The following is an 18,889-nucleotide window of genomic DNA, read 5'->3' as shown; positions in this document are numbered from 1 at the left end:
TCCAGTTCCTGAAAAGAAAATGACAGAAGAACCGAATTTCACCATTAGTTTCTAGCAAATACAGGGAGCAAAAAATAATGAAGCAAATAGACCAAAAAAAAAATTAATTTTGCCCAAGCCCTAGAATCACAGATTATTTACCTTCCCAAATAATCTGTGGACTTAGGGACCTAGGGCATGGGGACTAATCTCCTCGGGAGGGCTGAGGGTCCTGGTGGGGAGGGTTGAGGTCGGTGGTTGCTTGGCTTCTAGGGCTGAGGAGCTTTCGGGAGGGGGAGCTTTAGCGAGACGAGGGGGAGAGTGCTGTTATGAAACCTTCGACAATCGAGAACACACGTTTCGGGAGAGATCAGCTAACTCGAGTGCTCAATTATGAAACCTTCTCAAAAATCAAAAGGATGAGGAGATTCGGGAGGGAGAGAGGGATTTCGACTTCTTACTTTTGGGAGGGAGGAGGGAACACGAGCTCTGTTTCTTCTCTTTCTCAAAAATCAAATGTACCAGAATGCTGAGGGAGGGAACGGAAAGCAGGGCATTTTCATCATTAGACTACGCCACTTATTGTGTGCGCCCGGCTGCTCTCAAACTGGGGCTGCTCCCAATATTTTTCCTTTCCCTAATTATTATTCGCATGAACGTCACACGGTTCCGTTTCGGAAACCGAGATTATCATATACGCTGACTCGGATGACGTGGCCATATTTAATTCGTGAACGACCTGCTGCTTCACACACTTCAAGGCCGCCGTCACATACCAGAAAACCTGAGGGGTAACCTGGTATTTTCTCATTGCCAGCTCTAATTTAGCATGGCTTCACGTCACGTCACCGCCATGTAGTCGAAGCAGAAGGCTCTTATAAATTTAGCTCCATTGCCACACTTCACCTCACTACGGTTTCCGCTCACTCCGTGCGCGCATACACGTAGAGAAAAATGGCGTTTAGGGCGGTGATGTCAGGTCGGGTCCCGAGGTGGAGCTCAGATTCTGGAGCGAGATCGATGTCGTCTTGGTGGCGGAGCGTGGATCCGGCACCGAAGGATCCTATACTCGGTGTTACGGAGGCTTTCCTTGCCGATTCCAGCCCGAATAAAGTCAATGTCGGAGTTGTGAGTTCTCTTTTCCATTTCCGGAAGTTTCTCTTCAATTTTTCTGAATTCTACATTCGGTTGCCGGGAAAATAAAATGGAGAGAAAGAAAAAACGGACGTACTGGAAATTTTGAATGGCATGTTTACACTGCTTTTTTTTCTTATTTGAAAATAGTAGGAAAACTATTTTACAAGGCTCAAAATCCGAAGAGTTGAGACTGGAGATTGCAGGTTTTATTATTTGAGGGATGTTTATAATGTAAAAGCTGAGATCTTCGCTTGTGTTTGTTAATTGCTCTGTACGCTCTCTTTTGAATAGATTATAAAACTCGGATTCACAAAAAGAAATAAAGAAAACTGAGGGTTAATTTTCAGTTTTCAGTTGTTATCTTCCCAACATTTTCCTTTGTTTTGTTTTTCTTTTGCTTGGATTATGCTATTTCGTTTTTCCTACTGAGAATTCCGAAGAAACAAGATAGATTCAAATGTTCTTGAGAACCTTTTCTAAAAGAGTTGGGTTATCTCAGGATTGGTGCGTCATACAGTACTCGTTGTCGGACTGAGTATGGTTATATAAGAGTTAAATCATGATTATTTTTCATTATCGTGCGGCTCATCTCAATTGTGTATTGATTACAAATAGATTTTCATTTCTACAAGAAACACCTTTTGTTAAGCCAAAGAATATTTTTTGAATTTGATATATTAAATTCCTTTTCTGTTTTTTGAAGATATTTGATTTCTGGGTTCCTAGAGATTAAATTTCAAACCGAATAATTTTAAATTCTCTTATATTCTCTCATTTATTTGAAACAGAGTTGAGAGCATTCATCATTTTGATCAAGTTGTGTTCTTTTATCGATTATCTTTGTAACTCTCTTTTTTTCTTTGTTTTCTTTATATTTATATTAAAAGGGTGCTTACCGTGATGATAATGGAAAACCGGTTGTTTTGGAATGCGTTCGAGAAGCAGAGCGGAGGATTGCAGGAAACTTAAACATGTGAGTTCACTAGATTCAATTACGTCGTGTAATTGAGTGATATTTCCTTGGTGTATTACACGTTTCCCAATGCCGTTCCTTGTGATAGCTATGTCCCTTTCAACTTTCACAATTTATGGTGGTCCCTGGGGTTTACCTTTTTATCCTCCGCTAACCAACTTGATTGTATTTTTGTGGTTTTGGATTCTCTGATTTTTTATTTTTTATTTTTAGTTGCATTTTCGTCGGGGACTTCATTCTGCATTCCATTTAATACGTCTAAAATTTGCAATCCTTTGGAATCGGGACAACTTTTTATTACATTTAGCATTTGGAAAGGAATTTGGTAGATTTTTGGTTGTTAAATTTGTTAGGGTTTAATAATGTTAAGAGTTGAAAGCATATTCTACCGTAAGCAATCTTTATTCACCACGGGTTCGGCTTGGATCCGGTGGCAAAATAACTGGATACTTCTGGTTAGTCTAACCGACACCGTGTAGTGTTGTTTTGAAGTTTTAGGATTTTTTTTTTTAAATAAATAGATAAATAAATTTCTACAACATGGTTCCGAGCAAAGAAATCTTAATATTGAATTCTCAAGTCTCAACAACGTGGTACTGAATATTATTTAGTCTAAGCTAACGAATAACAATATTATTCATAAATTTTAAGGAAAAAAAGTAGCGCTTAAGTTATTGCTCACCGTAATGATTTGTTAGCCCATTTAAACCGAATTTTTTTTGGAAGTACTATCTTTATTTACAATTTTACTTATATAAAATATGTCAACTATTAAAAATAGTAAAAATATTAAAATTCAAAATCAAATTAAAAAAAAAAGGCAAATAGAATTAGTACCACTTTATAATATTGTTCATATGTCTAGCACTATTTTTTTATTGAGTAATTATAGATATAGAGCGTGTAAGTGTCGCATATTCTTATTGAAAAAAAGAAAAGAGATTCACCAATAAAAATAGAATTTGTTATATGAATAAAAAGTTTACTTACCTTTTTTCAAATAAAATGCGTGAAATTTAAATGTTTTAGAAAGACATTTAAAATTGTTGTGAGGCAAGGTCCATGAATAGCATTAAATTTGAATTAAATTTAAATTTTCTTATTTCTTATTCTCTCCGTTATTGTTATTATTGTTGTTGTTAATGTTGTTGTTGTTGTTGTTGTTATTACTTTAATCATCTGCAGGATTCCAAAATCCAATAGTATTAAACTCCCGAATTCTTAACTTCTTAATTAGAATGACCATCAGCATAATTTTTTTCCTTAACCAACGTGACACGACGTTATTTTGCCACTGGACCCAAGCCGGACCCATTGACCACAATATATCATAGTATACATATTTTTTTTTTTTTTTTTTGAGAAGAAGAAACTATATTCATTAATCATTGGTGAATACAATTGATGTCACTTTCTACAGTTTTCTTAATGCAGTCAGGTATACTATCGATCCATACCAAACCAGTCTGTAAAGAAAGACTTTCCTTAGCTAATAAATGGGCCACTTCATTGTTTGACCTGTGTGTATACTGGACTAACCAATTAGACCTTTGTTTTAGCAAAATTTTCATATCCTCAATTAAGCTGCCATGAAAGGAGAGGTCCTCTGTAGTCGAGTTAACTGCTTTAACAACAACTAAAGCATCCCCTTCAAATTGCACCTTTTCCAACCTTAGTTCTCTGCAGATTTCCATGGCCCTCCACAGTGCATGAGCTTCTGCTATCACTGGCTGATCAATGTGCTGCTTCTGTTCTTCCACTGCCACTAGAAAATCCCCATCTTCATCTCTCATCACAACCCCTATCCCCACCTTCTTTTCCGAAATTCTAACTGCTGCATCCCAGTTAACTTTCACATAACCCGAACTTGGTTTTTCCCACCCTTTATCTCTTCTGCACTCACTCCCAATACTACTGCTCTGGACTGTGACCATCTGTTGTGCCTGCTGAAATTCGAGTATGTCATTCTTTGCTGTTCTTAAAACTTGGCTTGGGGTTTTGAATTTCCCTTCAAAGAAGCTTTCATTCCTCCTCAACCATAACCCTCTCATAATAGCAATAGTCACTTCTAACTCAGATTCATTCAGTAAAACCCTTAGCTTGTCCCATAACGCCAGAAGCTCTACTTCATTGGTCTTCATTTTCTGCACCTTCTTCATCGATTCTGACCATACATCACAGGCTGCTGGGCAATGCCATACAACGTGCATCATGGTTTCCTCTTCCCTATTACAGATGTGGCACAGTGGATTGTTAATGATCTTTCTCACAAAAAGATTCCTTTTAGTAGCCAAACATTCATTAGCAGCTTTCCAGAAGAAAATTTTTAACTTTCCTGGAACATTCAGCCTCCACATGCTATCCCACACCCTTTTCCTCTCTACTTGCCTTGAGAAACCACCCTGTGCAGCTTGCCTCCTTTCAATCTCCAGGTGATAAGCACTTTTTATAGAAAACAGACCCTTGGAAGTGGGCCCCCAAATCATCCTGTCCTCCACCCCTAGTTTACTTAGAGGCATTTTACAGATATGATCTGCTTCCACCTCATTGAAGATACTCCTGACCAGAGGTACATTCCAAGTGCCTGGCTCAATCATCAGTTCACTCACATAGGCTTCCTTGTCTAGAATTGAAACAGGTGACTGCACCATGCCAGATGATGGCAAGGCAAGCCACTTTTGCCCCCAAATTTTAATTTTTTCCCCATTCCCTACCCTCCATCTCAGTCCCTCTTTCAGCAATCTCAATGCATTCCACATACTCCTCCATATGTAGGATGGTCTATCTCCCAACTTTGCTGTCAATAGAGTTCTTTTCTTGAAATATTTCTCTTGCATGATCTTTGCAGCCATACTATTATTATTATGAATTAACCTCCAGCTCTGCTTCGCCAGTAGAGCCAAATTGAAGCTCTCTAAATCCCTATAGCCCAGTCCCCCATCCCCCTTCTGTTTCCCCATTTTTTCCCAACTACTCCATTGCATCCCTTTTCCTGTTTGGTGATTACCCCACCAGAACTTGCCCAACATAACATTGAGCTCCTTACACAGTTGTTTTGGGAGTTGAAAAACACTCATTGTGTACGTGGGCACTGCCTGGAGAACAGCTTTGATCAACACCTCTTTCCCTGCTGCAGACAAGAAAGAGTTCTTCCAGTTATTAATCTTTCTCCACACTCTTTCTTTAATACATCTGAAAGCATTATACTTTGAACTTCCTACTACTGGTGGTAACCCCAAATAGGATTCATATGATCCTCTCATAACAGCACCCCCACTTTGCATGATTTTCCTCTTCTCTTCTTCCTTGGAATTGGAGCTGAATAGAACTGCAGTTTTTTCTTTGTTCAAGAATTGACCTGAAGCTTTTTCATACTGCCCTAGTAAATCTTTGATCTTCTCCCATTCCTCAAGTCTTGCTCTTCCAAACAGGATACAGTCATCAGCAAAGAGGAGGTGATTAATTCTAGTTCCTCCCCTTGAGACAGTTACTCCCCTTGTCTCTCCTTTCAGATCTGAGTTGTTTAGCAGTGAACTAAGGCCCTCAGCACACAAAATAAACAAATAAGGTGAGAGGGGATCACCTTGCCTCAACCCTCTTGATGGCTTAATCTTCTCTCCTGGTTTGCCATTTACAAGAACTGAATATGACACTGTAGAGATACACCTCATGACCAGCCCAACCCACCTCGTGCAGAATCCCATTTTTTCCATAACAGCTTTCAGAAAATGCCACTCAATCCTGTCATAAGCTTTTGACATATCAAGCTTAATGGCCATATACCCTTCTCTTCCCTTCTTCCTCACTTTCATGGTGTGCAAAACCTCAAAAGCTACGAGTATATTATCAGAGATTAATCTCCCAGGTATGAATGCACTCTGGTTAAGGGAAATGATGGTGTCTAGGACCTTTTTCAATCTGTTAGCCATTGTTTTTGCCATAATTTTATAAGCCACATTACATAGGCTTATTGGTCTGAAATCACTAGCCAACTTAGGTTCTTTTTTCTTGGGAATAAGAGTAATGAAAGTGTGATTTACAAGAGGGGATAGAGAGTTACCATTCAACCATTCCAGCACTGAAGAACAGACTTCATCTCCTATAAGATGCCAGTATTTCTGATAAAAACAAGCCCCAAAGCCATCGGGTCCAGGTGACTTGTATGGTGCCATGTGTCTGACAGCTACCTCAACTTCTTCTCGGGTGAATGCTTTTGACAACTGTTCATTCATTCTACTGGTAACTGAAGGTTCCAGATTTTTTAAGCAACCCTCAACCTCACCAAATCCAGGATTTGATGAAGAAAACAGTCTCTCAAAATAGGCTTTGAAGAACCCTGCCAGCTCTTCTGGTTTTTTATAAGAATTGTGCTCTTCATCAAAAAACTGCTTGAATCCTATTCACCTTCCTTCTTTGATTGGCACAACAGTGGAAAAACTTTGTGTTCTTGTCCCCATGTTGATACCAGTTCACCTTGGCTCTCTGCCTCCACCTCAAGTCCTCCTTGGTCAACAATATCCCCATCTCCCTTTGAAGGTTTTTGATAGCTGCAGAGTTATGACTTCCTTCCTTTTTTTGTAACTCTCTCAATTGTTCAGTTTTCTCTGTTAGGAGTTTTTTCTGATCATAAGCCATTTGTGTGCTCCACCTCCTAAGAGCACCTTCTGTCTTTGACAACTTATAAGAGAGTTCCATTGTAGAGATCCCTGCCTCAGGAGACTCATTCCAAGCTGTTTTAATGATGTCTTCACAATTACCATCTATAGCCCAACTTGCCTCAAATCTAAACAGCCTCTTCTTCCTACCCCCCAAATCTCCTTCCGGACTCTTATTCAGTAGAATGGGTCTATGGTCTGAGGACCTAGCCACCAGCACCTCCACCCACCCCTCGGCATGAGTGTCCATCCATTTTGAGTTGGCTACTGCCCTATCTAACCTCTCTTTTGTAAAAGTCTCATCCTCGTGCTTATTACTCCATGTGAATTTGTCCCCTTTCCAGCCCAAATCATACAAACCTCCCAGTTCCAGCACCCTTCTAAAGCTATCCATCTGTTTCTCAGATCTTTGTTTGCCTCCATACTTCTCATCATTTGCTAAGATTTCATTGAAATCACCTATTACACACCAACCTTCATCCCTCTGAGGCTTTAAAGAACTTAAGAGACTCCATGTTTCTTCTCTCAAACTAACATCAGGTTGGCCATAAAAGCCAGTTAGCAGCCATTTCTCTGAACTGACTGGTTCTTTGATCCATGCACTAATATGCCATGCTGAGTAATTCATCACCTCTACTTCATACAGATTATCCCACATCAAGATCAGACCTCCCTTTGCTCCAACTGATTCAACTACCATACACCCTTCAAACTTAAGCCTCCTTCTTAAACTTTCAGCTTTAACTTTCCTCAATTTTGTTTCCATTAGAAATACTATACTGGGCTTCTTATCCTCCACCAAATAGCAGAGGTCTTGAACTGTCCGAGGGTTCCCAAGCCCTCGGCAGTTCCAACTTAAGATTTTCATGGGGATAGGTGGGGCTGCGTGACAGCCACCACCAATTCTGTTGTGTTACACTCCTTCTGTTCAAGAACCACCAGATCATTAACCCCACCCCTGCCACCTTCCATCATTTTAGTTTTTTTCCCAACTCTCCCATCCTCATCATTGTCTACCCCTGACCTCAGCTTCCTAGTTGAAGGTGATAGAGAAACAACAAAACCCTCCCCCTTCCTCCCTATCTCCCTTGCTCTTTTCTTCCAAACCCCCCTCCCCTTACCTCTTTTCTCCACACCTGCCACAAATGTACTCTCATAGACCCCTTTTTTTTCCTCTAGTCTTTCTTTCAAGATCCTCTCCTTGCCTCCTTCCACCTTCCCTTTCTCACTAACATCACCCTCAACTCTTTCACTCATTCCACTTTCCTTCTCATTTGCACCCTCTCCCTTTTTTTCTTTCACCTTTATGTTTGACAAGTCAAATACCCGAGTGCTAGTCACCTCCTCCACACCAAAACCCCCTCCCCCTTCAATCCCTTTTTCATACCCTTCTCCCCCCCCCCCCTTACATCTTCACTTCCTTCCTCACCCATTACCCCCCTCATAGGAACATTCAGAGACTGCTCCTTGTACCTCCTTCCCTCATTTTTTATTGATCTGCCCCCTGCCCTTAACCAAGCCCCAAATTGAGCCTCTCCTTCCTTCTCCCCCTTACAGCCTGACTCATCGTGCACAATGCAGCCACATCTAAAGCAGAAATGAGGCAATTTCTCATACCTCAGAGGGATCCAGAAACTCCTCCCCATTAGAGTGATAGTTCTACCTCTGGCTAGTGGTTTTTCAATGTTGATCTCAATAAGAACCCTTAGAAATAGCCCCCATCCGCATCCATCCTCTCCTGTCTCAACCTCGATTACTTTGCCAATTGTACCTCCCACCAGTTCCCCCTTAGATTTATTCATACACTTGATGGGCATCCCAGACATTTGTATCCAGAATCTCTCTACATTAAATTGCATCCTGTGTGGAGGTATGCAACCATCATAGTTCAGCAGAACAAACAGATGATCATCAAAGAGCCAAGGCCTCCCGTCCATAACTCTCAGCTTATCCGTAATACACCCAAATTCTACCACAAAGATGTTCGACCCCACCACATGAAACTTTGCTCTTCTACTGATCTTCCATATCTTTGCCATAACCGATTCAATCACACCCCTATTTAACTTCCTCTCGATCCAGACCTTCCCTACCAAACAAACTTCTTCCTTAAATTTTGTTTCTCCCGGACCTTCATCATCCACCTCAATGTTCAGAGCTTCCTCCTCTGTCAACTTCAACTTCTTCCACCGGTCTTCTAACTCATTCATCTCCCTGCTACTTCTGGTTCCTTCGCAACTCCAACCTCCCTCAATCGCTCCACTGCAGAGGCGAACCTCGCCATGTAACAACCAGAACCACCACTCTCTGCCTCTAGTCTGCAGCAGTGAAACCGTTATTCTCCCCACTCTCTGCCACCCCTGATTCTGTTAGAATCCTAGTGGACCCCACTTCACCTGCTTTCCTTGAGAGAAAACAGAGAAGACTTTATTGTTTCTTTTCTTTAAGAAATTCTATCATAGTATACATATTGAGTTTCCTGTTGGTGGGTTTGGGTTGGGGTTAGAATTGTCCATATTGCAGAATTTAATTAGTATCCACCATACCAAGGGGCCACCCCCTTGGTGGGCCATGGCCCTGCATGCACTCCCTTGTGGCTTAAACTAGTGAGGCTGCCGAACTAGTTCGACCTCCGGAGGAGCATGGCCCACTAGGGTTGATCCTGGGCACCACGATACAAACTTGATCAGTTTAATGATCCTTGAAAGTGATTTTTTTTCACCCTACCCCATTTGTAAGCGATGAGAATTTTGTAATGTCTCCTCTATAGTTTACTAAACTAACCGACCTAAAAGTTGCTCTTTTAGTTTAGTTCTGAATGAAAGGAGGCTGCTATGTTTGGTTTAAAAAAATAAGAGTTGTCTTGATTCTTCTTTTTTAATCAATGCAATGATAATTCAGACATTTGCTTAACTTTATGTGAGAAAAGAAAACTCCTCTCAAAATCTTTATTTGAACAAGTTTCAATTCCACCTATCTATTTTCACAAGAAAAAATCTAGTTGCAAACACATTTGTGCATTAATATGTACCAATCTAATTTGGTTGAATCAAAAAGTAGATTTTATTGAAAATAGTATCAATTTAAATTTGAAATATGAAAGAATCAGTATTGGTATGCAGATTAATACGCAACTTTATTTGTATATAATACATGTGTAACTCTCGACATCTGGTAAATAAATGCTATAGACACTAAAATTTGCCATTACTCAGAATTTAACCTTCTAATTGTTGGAATCCCCAAAGTATGCATGTTTATGCGCAGCTACCTCTTCATGTATAGTCACCCACCCACCCAAAGTCCATTGTCCATATTAGGACAACCCAATTCTCTGATAGTAAATATTGACCATAAATTGCTGCATCAAAAGAAGCTATTGGAAATCTTTCTCTTGGTCAAGAATTGTGGGTGTTTGTTCCCTAGGACTTCTCATATAAAAATAGGTCATTATGCTGAAAATTAAAACTATCCTCATTGAGGTGAGCGATCAAGGCAAATGGTTGTGGGTGAAATATAGGTTCTGGAAAAACCCATAATAGGGGGCAAAAACAGAGAGAGTGGACGTGAGAAAATTTTGAGTGTTTGTAATCTCATATAAACATATTAAATTTGGCTCCAATGAATGTAGGCAAGTTGACGAACTATTTAAATATTCTCTCTATATTATCTTATGTAATTCTTGGACAAATCATAAGAGCAACACTAATCATATATGTGCAAATTTACGTACAAGTTATATTTGTACCCACACACCTGTGTCTTTACGAGGAGGAGGTTGTGATGGTTTCATCAATTATTGCCAGCTACAGAAGGATATTTATATGTTTTTTTGGATCCATATGAAAGGCATAATTTTTTTAAATGCTACGTGCGTAATATCAATTTTCATTTTAGACCACCAATTCTCACTCGTATACGTATACACACACACAACAGTGAAAGTGAACAGTGACTTTTTACTATTCACTTTTCAGAAAAGCATGCACTCGTCGAAAGTATTTTTGTCTCCTTTCGCCGAAAGTGAAATATTCTTTCTGCACTCAAAGCACCGAAAGCATTTCTGTCTCAATGTGCTGTCTGGTTGTGCCGAAAGTAAACTGAAATAATTAAAGCACCGAAAGCATTTCTGTCTTTAATGTGCTTGTCTGATTGTGATGATCAAACCACCTTTCCGCCCCCAAAAAGTTGAAACTCCGGGGTTGAGAAGAGGCCAAATGGTCGGGCATGATTCAATTATCTCCCAGTTGAGGGGGATAGTCTTCTGAGTCATGACCAAAAGCGCTGTCATACGGAGCAGAGGCCGTCGAGTCTGCTGAGGAAGCTTCTAACTCTGAATCCTCACTGTTGGAGGTCTCCAAAAAATGAGACCGTTTTGATGTATAGTTCAACTTCGAACTCTAACATCACAACACCCAAGATGCTCTTTTGGAAGGATGTAACTCTTCCAACTGAATGGGTACTTAAGCAGGAACTTCCTCCCAGGAAGATACCAGCTCAAAATTTGGACCCTAAGATCATCCAACAGTAAAAAGTCACTGTTCACTTTCACTGTTCACTCCGTAATTTATGGGTTCACTATTTGTAAAATGGCTTCCTTATTCTATAAAAGGGCTCTTCATTTCATTTGTTTGGCAGAACTTTCTGGCCGAACCAACCTTCAGCAAGAACTGCTTCCCCTACTTACTTGCAAGCTTCAATTCACCTTCCTTCTCTTCTTTTCTTTATTTCAAGCTTGTGTAAGTTTTGTTTAAATATTATTTATATTTACTTTCAATTAATAATATTTGAAAGTTTTGGTTCATTATTTCTTTAATTTTCATATCAAGCATTTCATGCATCGGAAGTCTACTACGACTCCAAAGATATCTGTTCATGTTTAATTCTTGCCATTAATCTTTGAGCTTTGTTTCATTTTCTCTCTATCTTCTGTATATATATCATTTTTCATCTTTGGCTTTGAACTAATTTAATTGTTGTATGGTCTTTTTTTATTTATTTATTTTGTGTAGGGAGTATCTTCCTATGGGAGGAAGTGTGAAGATGGTGGAAGAAACACTGAAGCTGTCCTACGGGGAGAAATCTGAGTTCATCAGAGACAAGAGGATTGCAGCAGTTCAGTCTCTCTCTGGGACTGGTGCATGCCGACTTTTTGCAGACTTTCAAAAGCGTTTTCATCCTGATTCACAAATTCACATACCGGTCCCAACCTGGGCGAAGTGAGTACCATGGCCCATATTTCCTTTAAATCTTTGATAATGCTTCCGCCTACCCTCCTTTCCCAACACCCAACAAACCCGTCCTTTTTCAGATTTAGTTTTCGAGTAAGATTATGTCGTGTTTTCTTTCTTTTTTTATTACTTGGACTCTAACATAAGAATATTTACAGCCACCATAACATCTGGAGAGATGCCCAGGTACCTCAAAGGACCTTCCATTACTATCACCCAGAGTCACGGGGTTTAGATTTCGCAGGACTGATGGATGATATAAAGGTAAGCAAGAAAAGTCTAGGTTCCCAGCTACGTTATTTAGGTATTTGTACCTCGTTTCTAAGAGTATTGGCATTGGATTGGCCATCTCAATTTTTAAAATTTGAAAAATATGTCATTTTTTAACTTTTAGCTAATCATTCAACACTTAAAATCTACATTGGATTAGCCATCATATTCTTTATAATAATAAAATATTATTATTTTTTATTATTTATATTTATTTAATTACTTTTTTTTAATACTTTTTTATTTTATTTTCATAATTTTCAATAACCTCTAACAATCATATTCATTTTTATTTTCACAATCCAACAATCTATAATATAATAATTTCATATGTACATAGATGGTGAAATCTCATATTATATAAATAAAAATTTCATATGTACAATCTATAAAAATTCCATATATATAATATAATAATATCAAATGTGGGATGAATGTGAGAAGAAATAATAAAATACTAGTTTGAAGAAGCTATAGTTGTTTTCATATATGAAATGTGGGATGAATTTACTGTAGCTAAAATTTCATATAAAAAGTGTTTAGCTAATTCAATGTGGATTCAATTTTATCAATATTCTTCAAAATATGAAAAGCATTGGCATTTGGCTAATCCAATGCCAATGCTCTAATACTTTCAAGTTTTACTCTGTTGGCCGTTGTTTTCATTCCTTCACTACTGACTAAAAGCTATTTTCCCTGCCCTTTGAACATGGATGTAGAATGCTCCAAATGGTTCATTCTTCCTTCTTCATGCTTGTGCTCACAATCCTACAGGAGTAGATCCTTCAGAGGAGCAATGGAGGGAGATCTCACACCAGTTCAAGGTAATATCATGTTCTTATTATTACTATGTTTTTCTTTTCCTTCATGATTTTTCAGTATTAATTGGTAAGTAGTGAGAACTATGATCATTTTCAGGCAAAAGGTCATTTTCCCTTCTTTGACATGGCGTACCAAGGTTTTGCTAGCGGTGATCCAGAGAGAGATGCAAAGTCCATCAGGATTTTTCTTGAGGATGGACATCTAGTTGGAATTGCTCAATCATATGCAAAAAATATGGGACTCTATGGCCAGAGAGTAGGATGCCTAAGGTAATAATCTAATTATCTTCTGAATGCAAATTTGTTTTGTTCTTGGGTTTGTCTCAATAGGAAATGACTGCATATCTCTTTTTAGATAATTAGAGAACACATTGATTGGGAATTGTCTTTAGCAATTTACCTGAGTTATCATAGCAATTTTCCTGCGTTATCAATATGATTGTGGTGTGTGAAGTCTGAAGATCTGCAGGTCAGTTACTGAGGTTTAAGCCAATTATTTTATTTTATGTTTTGATAAGGAGGTTTAAGCCAATTATATGTAGTCATCTTATGCCTAAATTTGATAATTGGTGTCAAGCCAGGATTCTTGGGGGCAAGCTTCATGGTAAAATAGGAATTTTATGATTACACTACACGAACTTGTAAAATCCACTTAGAAGTTCAAATTTTCTCGACAAAAATCAGCTCATTTGCTTTATTTAGATTTTATAGGCAATCTAGATTAGTTAATCTCAGTTTCCCCTTTTGAAAGTCTAAAATGTCATCTAAACTAACAGGGATGGTATGTGTGTAAACATATATATATATATATATATGATTATATGTGCTGGTTTGATTTTCTCTCTTCATGCACACCTTTTTTCAACTTTTTTTCAATTTTACTTATCCCACACTGCCTATCTGTCAATGAGATAAACTGCAAAAAAGAGAGGGGGGGAAAAAAAAAGGAGATAGGAAAAAAAGGTAGCACTCGGCATTTTGAGCATTTAATCCTTTAGATAGATGAATGAAGTTCGTAATTACCATTGTCTGTTAATCTGGCCCAAGCAGCAGTGCAAAACGAACGACCATATGTGAACTGTAGAAGAGTTTTTTCCCTCCCTCCCTTTGGGCTCCAAAACTGCAGTAATAATGGCATAAATTTATGGACTGCAGATTTCCTTCGTCACTTGGGAATTTAACAATTTTTGGTTTTTGCTCCCTATAATCTTCTTGTGAGCAAAATTGTTCAGAATTAGAGGTTTACCGAAGCAGGGAATATTAGTTTGAACATACGTGAAATTTTACCATGTCTAGCTTTCGATGGATTATACTTCATCACTCCTTTAAAGCTATGAATAAATAAAATATGAAAAAGGAAAATGTAACAAATTAAGAAAATATATGAGAAATAATTATATTGTTTATTGAAATTCATCTATTCTGCCATGTCAATGACGTTACTTCCTAATGTTCACTAGGTAATTTATGCAACAGATGCACATATATCTCTGGTGTTTGACAAGTGAATTTAGATAGGAAGATCTCTCTCATACTTCACTATGCTTTGCAGTGTGCTTTGTGAAGATGAAAAACAAGCCATGGCTGTGAAAAGTCAGTTGCAGCTGCTGGCCAGACCCATGTATAGTAACCCGCCTGTTCACGGTGCACTCATAGTTTCAACCATTCTTAGTGATCCAGGGTTGAAGAAGTTATGGCTCAAAGAAGTTAAGGTAATTTATCGTACTACAATTATGGCTTTTTTTTTTGACCTTTTGATATCTTCTTGTAGAATGTGCCATTGTTGCTGTCTACCTAACCCTTTGTGGATGACACAGGCTAGGCTTTAAGGCTAGCTTAGCTTTCATCATTTTGTGGAATTTAGGGCTTCTTTTTTTCAAGAGTTCCTTAAAACTTAATAAGCTCAGGAAAAAAATAAACATTTAATAAAATTTTATGGACCCAATTACCACAAGACCCTCTTGTTTGGTTGAAATTCAAGTCCATTTTATTGTGAGGTAATGCTACAACCTTCAGATAAGCATTCTGATCTTTATGATTTGATCATATTTGGCAGGAAATCCGTCATCGACGTATTTTTTTCTTCAGCTTATGTAGAGTGCATCAGCATTATTATTTCTTATATATATTTGAAGATTATCGTTATCTTCTCTAGGTTATGGCGGATCGCATCATTGGAATGCGAACAGCTCTACGAGAAAATCTTGAAAAGATGGGGTCACCCTTATCATGGGAGCACATAACTAATCAGGTACCTTAGCATTTGTCAGAAACATACTCAATTTAATTGGTTTGTCCATTTATCTATCTCCAATTTGCTCCATTTGCTGAAGTTGTCATTTCTAATTACTTGGGTCCTTGTAAATAGATTGGTATGTTCTGCTACAGTGGTTTGGCGCCTGAACAAGTTGATCGCTTGACGAGTGAATTTCACATCTACCTGACTCGAAATGGTCGTATCAGGTAATATGTCCTACCATCCTTTTTCTTATACATAATAGCTCAGAAATGGCACATTATTAACATGTGATATTTGCATACACAGTATGGCTGGAGTTACTACAGGCAACATTGGATATTTGGCTAATGCCATCCATGAGGTCACAAAATCTGCATAGACACTTTTTACAGAAGAAGAATCCTCCAGGTCGCCTTGGAAGTATGTACCGAGGCATTCAGATATTTGAAAACCTCCATTCCCATCCCTTTATAAGTAGGAAAGGATGCAATAAAATAGAGGTCATTACGGTCTCTTCCTAAATTTTCCTTCTTTTTAATTCAACAGTTGGTGTCGGATTTATTATCGATCTTGTAAGCATGAACCAAGAAATAAATAAAATTACATCCATATTTATCGTAAGATTTGTTGAGAAGCCCATCGGTTCGTGCTAAAAGGAATCTGAGCAAAGCACTTTGATATATCTTCCAGTTATTTGAGAAATATGGGCATACCCGAGCCAGAGTAATAGAAACTAAATAATTCAAGTCCCGCTGGTGCTTATCCGTGAACATTATTATTACTGAAATGGAATATGAGACTTCCAATGCAGTCTCTGATCTCAATGTGGGTCTCACGTGAAAAGAGATTTTGAGTTGAAATGAATTTAGTAATTTGAGTGTTGGGTGATTGGATGTTAGACTCAACTTAAAATTAGATTGAACTAAGTTGATTTTAGTTCAGTCTAAGTTCCAAACAAGGCCTAAGTGTAGTAAAAATGATCCTCTAGCTCAGGTATCAATAGCAGAGTATACAATATCTACTAGATTGAAAAGAGCCCAAGAGTCACATACCATTAGAATTGATGAGACTGCTAGTTTAATAGGAGAGCCCCTAGTAAGATTCAAGGGGGTTCATTGCACCTTTATGGCTAAAAAAAACCAAAACACCAGGATTACCCTACTGAGAGTAATCGCATAATCTCAAAGGTGGTAGCTACAATGCAGCCTCACCTATAGTCAAGATCTGCCTAAGTTGGAACTGTTGAGGGCTTGGGAACCCTCGAACACTTTGGGAACTTCACCATTTAGTGAATGATAAGGGCCTAGACTTTGTTTTCCTTATTGAAACTAAGTGCAATAGGAACAAGGTGGAGTTCATTAGGAATAAGATTGGTTTTAAGCACAACTTTGTAGTTGACAATAAGGGGTTAAGTGGTGGGATTGCTTTCCTGTGGAAAGATCAAATGGAAGTTGAATTAGCAACTTACACTAAAAGTCACATCTATCTCAAAGTGACTCTACCAAATTCAGGAAACAAGTTGTTTCTAACTAGATTTTATGGGAGTTCTGAAACTTCAAAAAGAGTTGGCAGTTGGAACCTCCTTAGAGGATTGAAGCTACAAGATGACAATGCTTGGTTATACATTGGTGACTTCAATGAGATCTTTCACTAACATGAAAAGCAAGGGGCTATGGTGAGACTCTATAGGCAGATGGAGAACTTTAGAGAAACAATTAAGGCTTGTGGCCTTAGTGAGGTACAATTTCAAGGAGACATTTTTACCTAGAGCAATAAAAGAGATGGGAGGAGCTTCTCAAAGGAAAAACTGGATAGAGCTCTCGGAAATCAGGCTTCGTTAAGCTTATTTGCAAACTCTAGTGTTGGTACTCTAGCTGGTCAAAGTTTAGACCACAACCCAATCCTTCTTATTGAGGGGAGAAGAAGGCACGACCATTCAGATATGAGACAAGTTGGGGTAAGAAAGAGGAATGTTAGGAGATGATCAATAGAGCTTGGGATAATGCACTTCATCAGTTGTCCAAAGTTCAAGAGGCTACAAATGGCCCGAGAAGATGTAGAGAGAAACTTTTGATATGGATCAAAACTTCTTTCAAGAACCAAAAGAGGCTTATTTAAGCAAAGCTCAATCAACTTAAGCTATTACAAGAGGCTAATGTTGGAGATGGTAATTCAAGTATCAACAACTTGAAGAAGGAGGTGGACAGTTTACTTGAAGATGAAGTTTTAAAATGGAAGCAAAGAGCCAAACAACAGTGGTTAAAAGATGGAGATAGGAATACAAGTTTCTACCACAAGTGCCCAATTTAAAGAAGAAAGACCAACTTGATTACAAAAATTTCATATGAGAATCGAAGGTCAACCAATACATCAAAAGAGGTGAGTTTTTTGTTTCAAAGCTTTTTTCAGCATCTTTTTACATCTTCTAATCAAGATAAGATAGAGGATTGTATTAAGCATATTAAGACCTCAGTTATTGTCGACATGAATTCCCAACTAACCAAAAATATTGCTGCCTTTGAAGTAAAAAATGCTATTTTTAAAATGAATGCTTTAAGCTCCCCAAGACTAGATGGTTTTCCATCAATTTTCTATCAAAACCACTAGTCTGTGGTGGGGTTTGATGTTTGTTGTGCAATTCATGAAGCATTTTAGTCAGGATTTTGGCCAAGTGTTTTTAATGCTACTCATATAGCTTTAATTCCTAGGTAAAAAATCCCACAAAAGTGACTAAGTTTAGACCAATTAGCCTTTGCAATTTCATCTATAAGATCCTCGCTAAAGTCTTGGCCAATAGATTGAATAAGATCCTCCCAACTATTATATCTCCTACTCATAGTGCATTTGTACCTAGAAGATTAATAACTGACAACATAAATGTGGCTTTTGAAGCAATGCACACTATGCAAAGTCAATTGAAGGGTGAGGAAGGCTATATCACTTTGAAACTAGATATGAGTAAGGCATATGACATGATTGAATAAACATTTTTTGAAGCAGTTTTGAGGAAAATGGGATTTGATCATAGATGGATTGAGGTTATCATGAGGTGTGTCTCAACAATTTCCTATTCTCTTCTCATTAATGGGATTCCTCAACAACCTTTTCTTCCCTCTCATGCTATTAGACAGGGTGATCCCTTATCACCTTATCTTTTTATTTTGTGTGTTGAGTCACTAAGTAGCCTCCTCTAATTAGCAGAAGCCTCAAGTGCTATCACAGGAGTGCCATTAGCTCAGAACTAGATGCACATTAGTCACCTCTTCTTTGCAGATGATAACCTTCTCTTCTACAAGGCCAATTCTCTGGAGTGGAGTAAGTTAATTCATGTACTAGACATTTATGAGCAAGCTTCAGGTCAAAGATTAAATAAAAAAAAACTTCCATTTTGTTCAGTAAAAATACAAGAGCAGATGCCAAAGAGATTACAGCACAAGTGGCTAGGATTCAATCTACACAACCTTATGAAAAGTATTTAGGCTTATCAGCCCTGGCTAGCAGATCTAGATCAAAAGGATTCAAGAATATTATGGATAAAGTGAGAGATAAAATCAGTAACTGGAAAATGAAATTATTATCCCAAG

The 18,889-nt window shown here is 38.2% G+C and overlaps 1 protein-coding gene across 1 annotated transcript; it reads left to right on the top strand.

Moving 5' to 3' along the window:
* Window positions 1-860: 860 nt before the first annotated feature.
* LOC122304151 (aspartate aminotransferase, mitochondrial-like) lies at window positions 861-15,926 on the top strand. The gene is made up of 10 exons (XM_043116240.1): window positions 861-1,107; window positions 2,004-2,089; window positions 11,757-11,963; window positions 12,134-12,239; window positions 12,965-13,069; window positions 13,164-13,336; window positions 14,619-14,778; window positions 15,222-15,317; window positions 15,435-15,529; window positions 15,612-15,926. Exons 1-10 carry the CDS (start codon window positions 934-936, stop codon window positions 15,682-15,684), a joined length of 1,275 nt encoding a protein of 424 aa, XP_042972174.1. The 5' UTR covers window positions 861-933; the 3' UTR covers window positions 15,685-15,926.
* Window positions 15,927-18,889: the final 2,963 nt, after the last annotated feature.

This window comes from Carya illinoinensis, chromosome 3 (assembly GCF_018687715.1).
Source record: "Carya illinoinensis cultivar Pawnee chromosome 3, C.illinoinensisPawnee_v1, whole genome shotgun sequence".
NCBI classification, from domain to species: domain Eukaryota; kingdom Viridiplantae; phylum Streptophyta; class Magnoliopsida; order Fagales; family Juglandaceae; genus Carya; species Carya illinoinensis.
This window is presented reverse-complemented; position numbering and strand designations above follow the sequence as displayed.

What these genes read in the sequence shown, in the direction of transcription:
- LOC122304151 (XM_043116240.1), top strand. Translation starts at nt 934, where the DNA reads ATGGCGTTTAGGGCGGTGATGTCAGGTCGGGTCCCGAGGTGGAGCTCA. An exon ending in CAGAGAGTAGGATGCCTAAG is followed by an intron (nt 13,337 to 14,618) that starts GTAATAATCTAA and finishes TATGCTTTGCAG; the next exon opens with TGTGCTTTGTGAAGATGAAA. An exon ending in GGGAGCACATAACTAATCAG is followed by an intron (nt 15,318 to 15,434) that starts GTACCTTAGCAT and finishes CCTTGTAAATAG; the next exon opens with ATTGGTATGTTCTGCTACAG.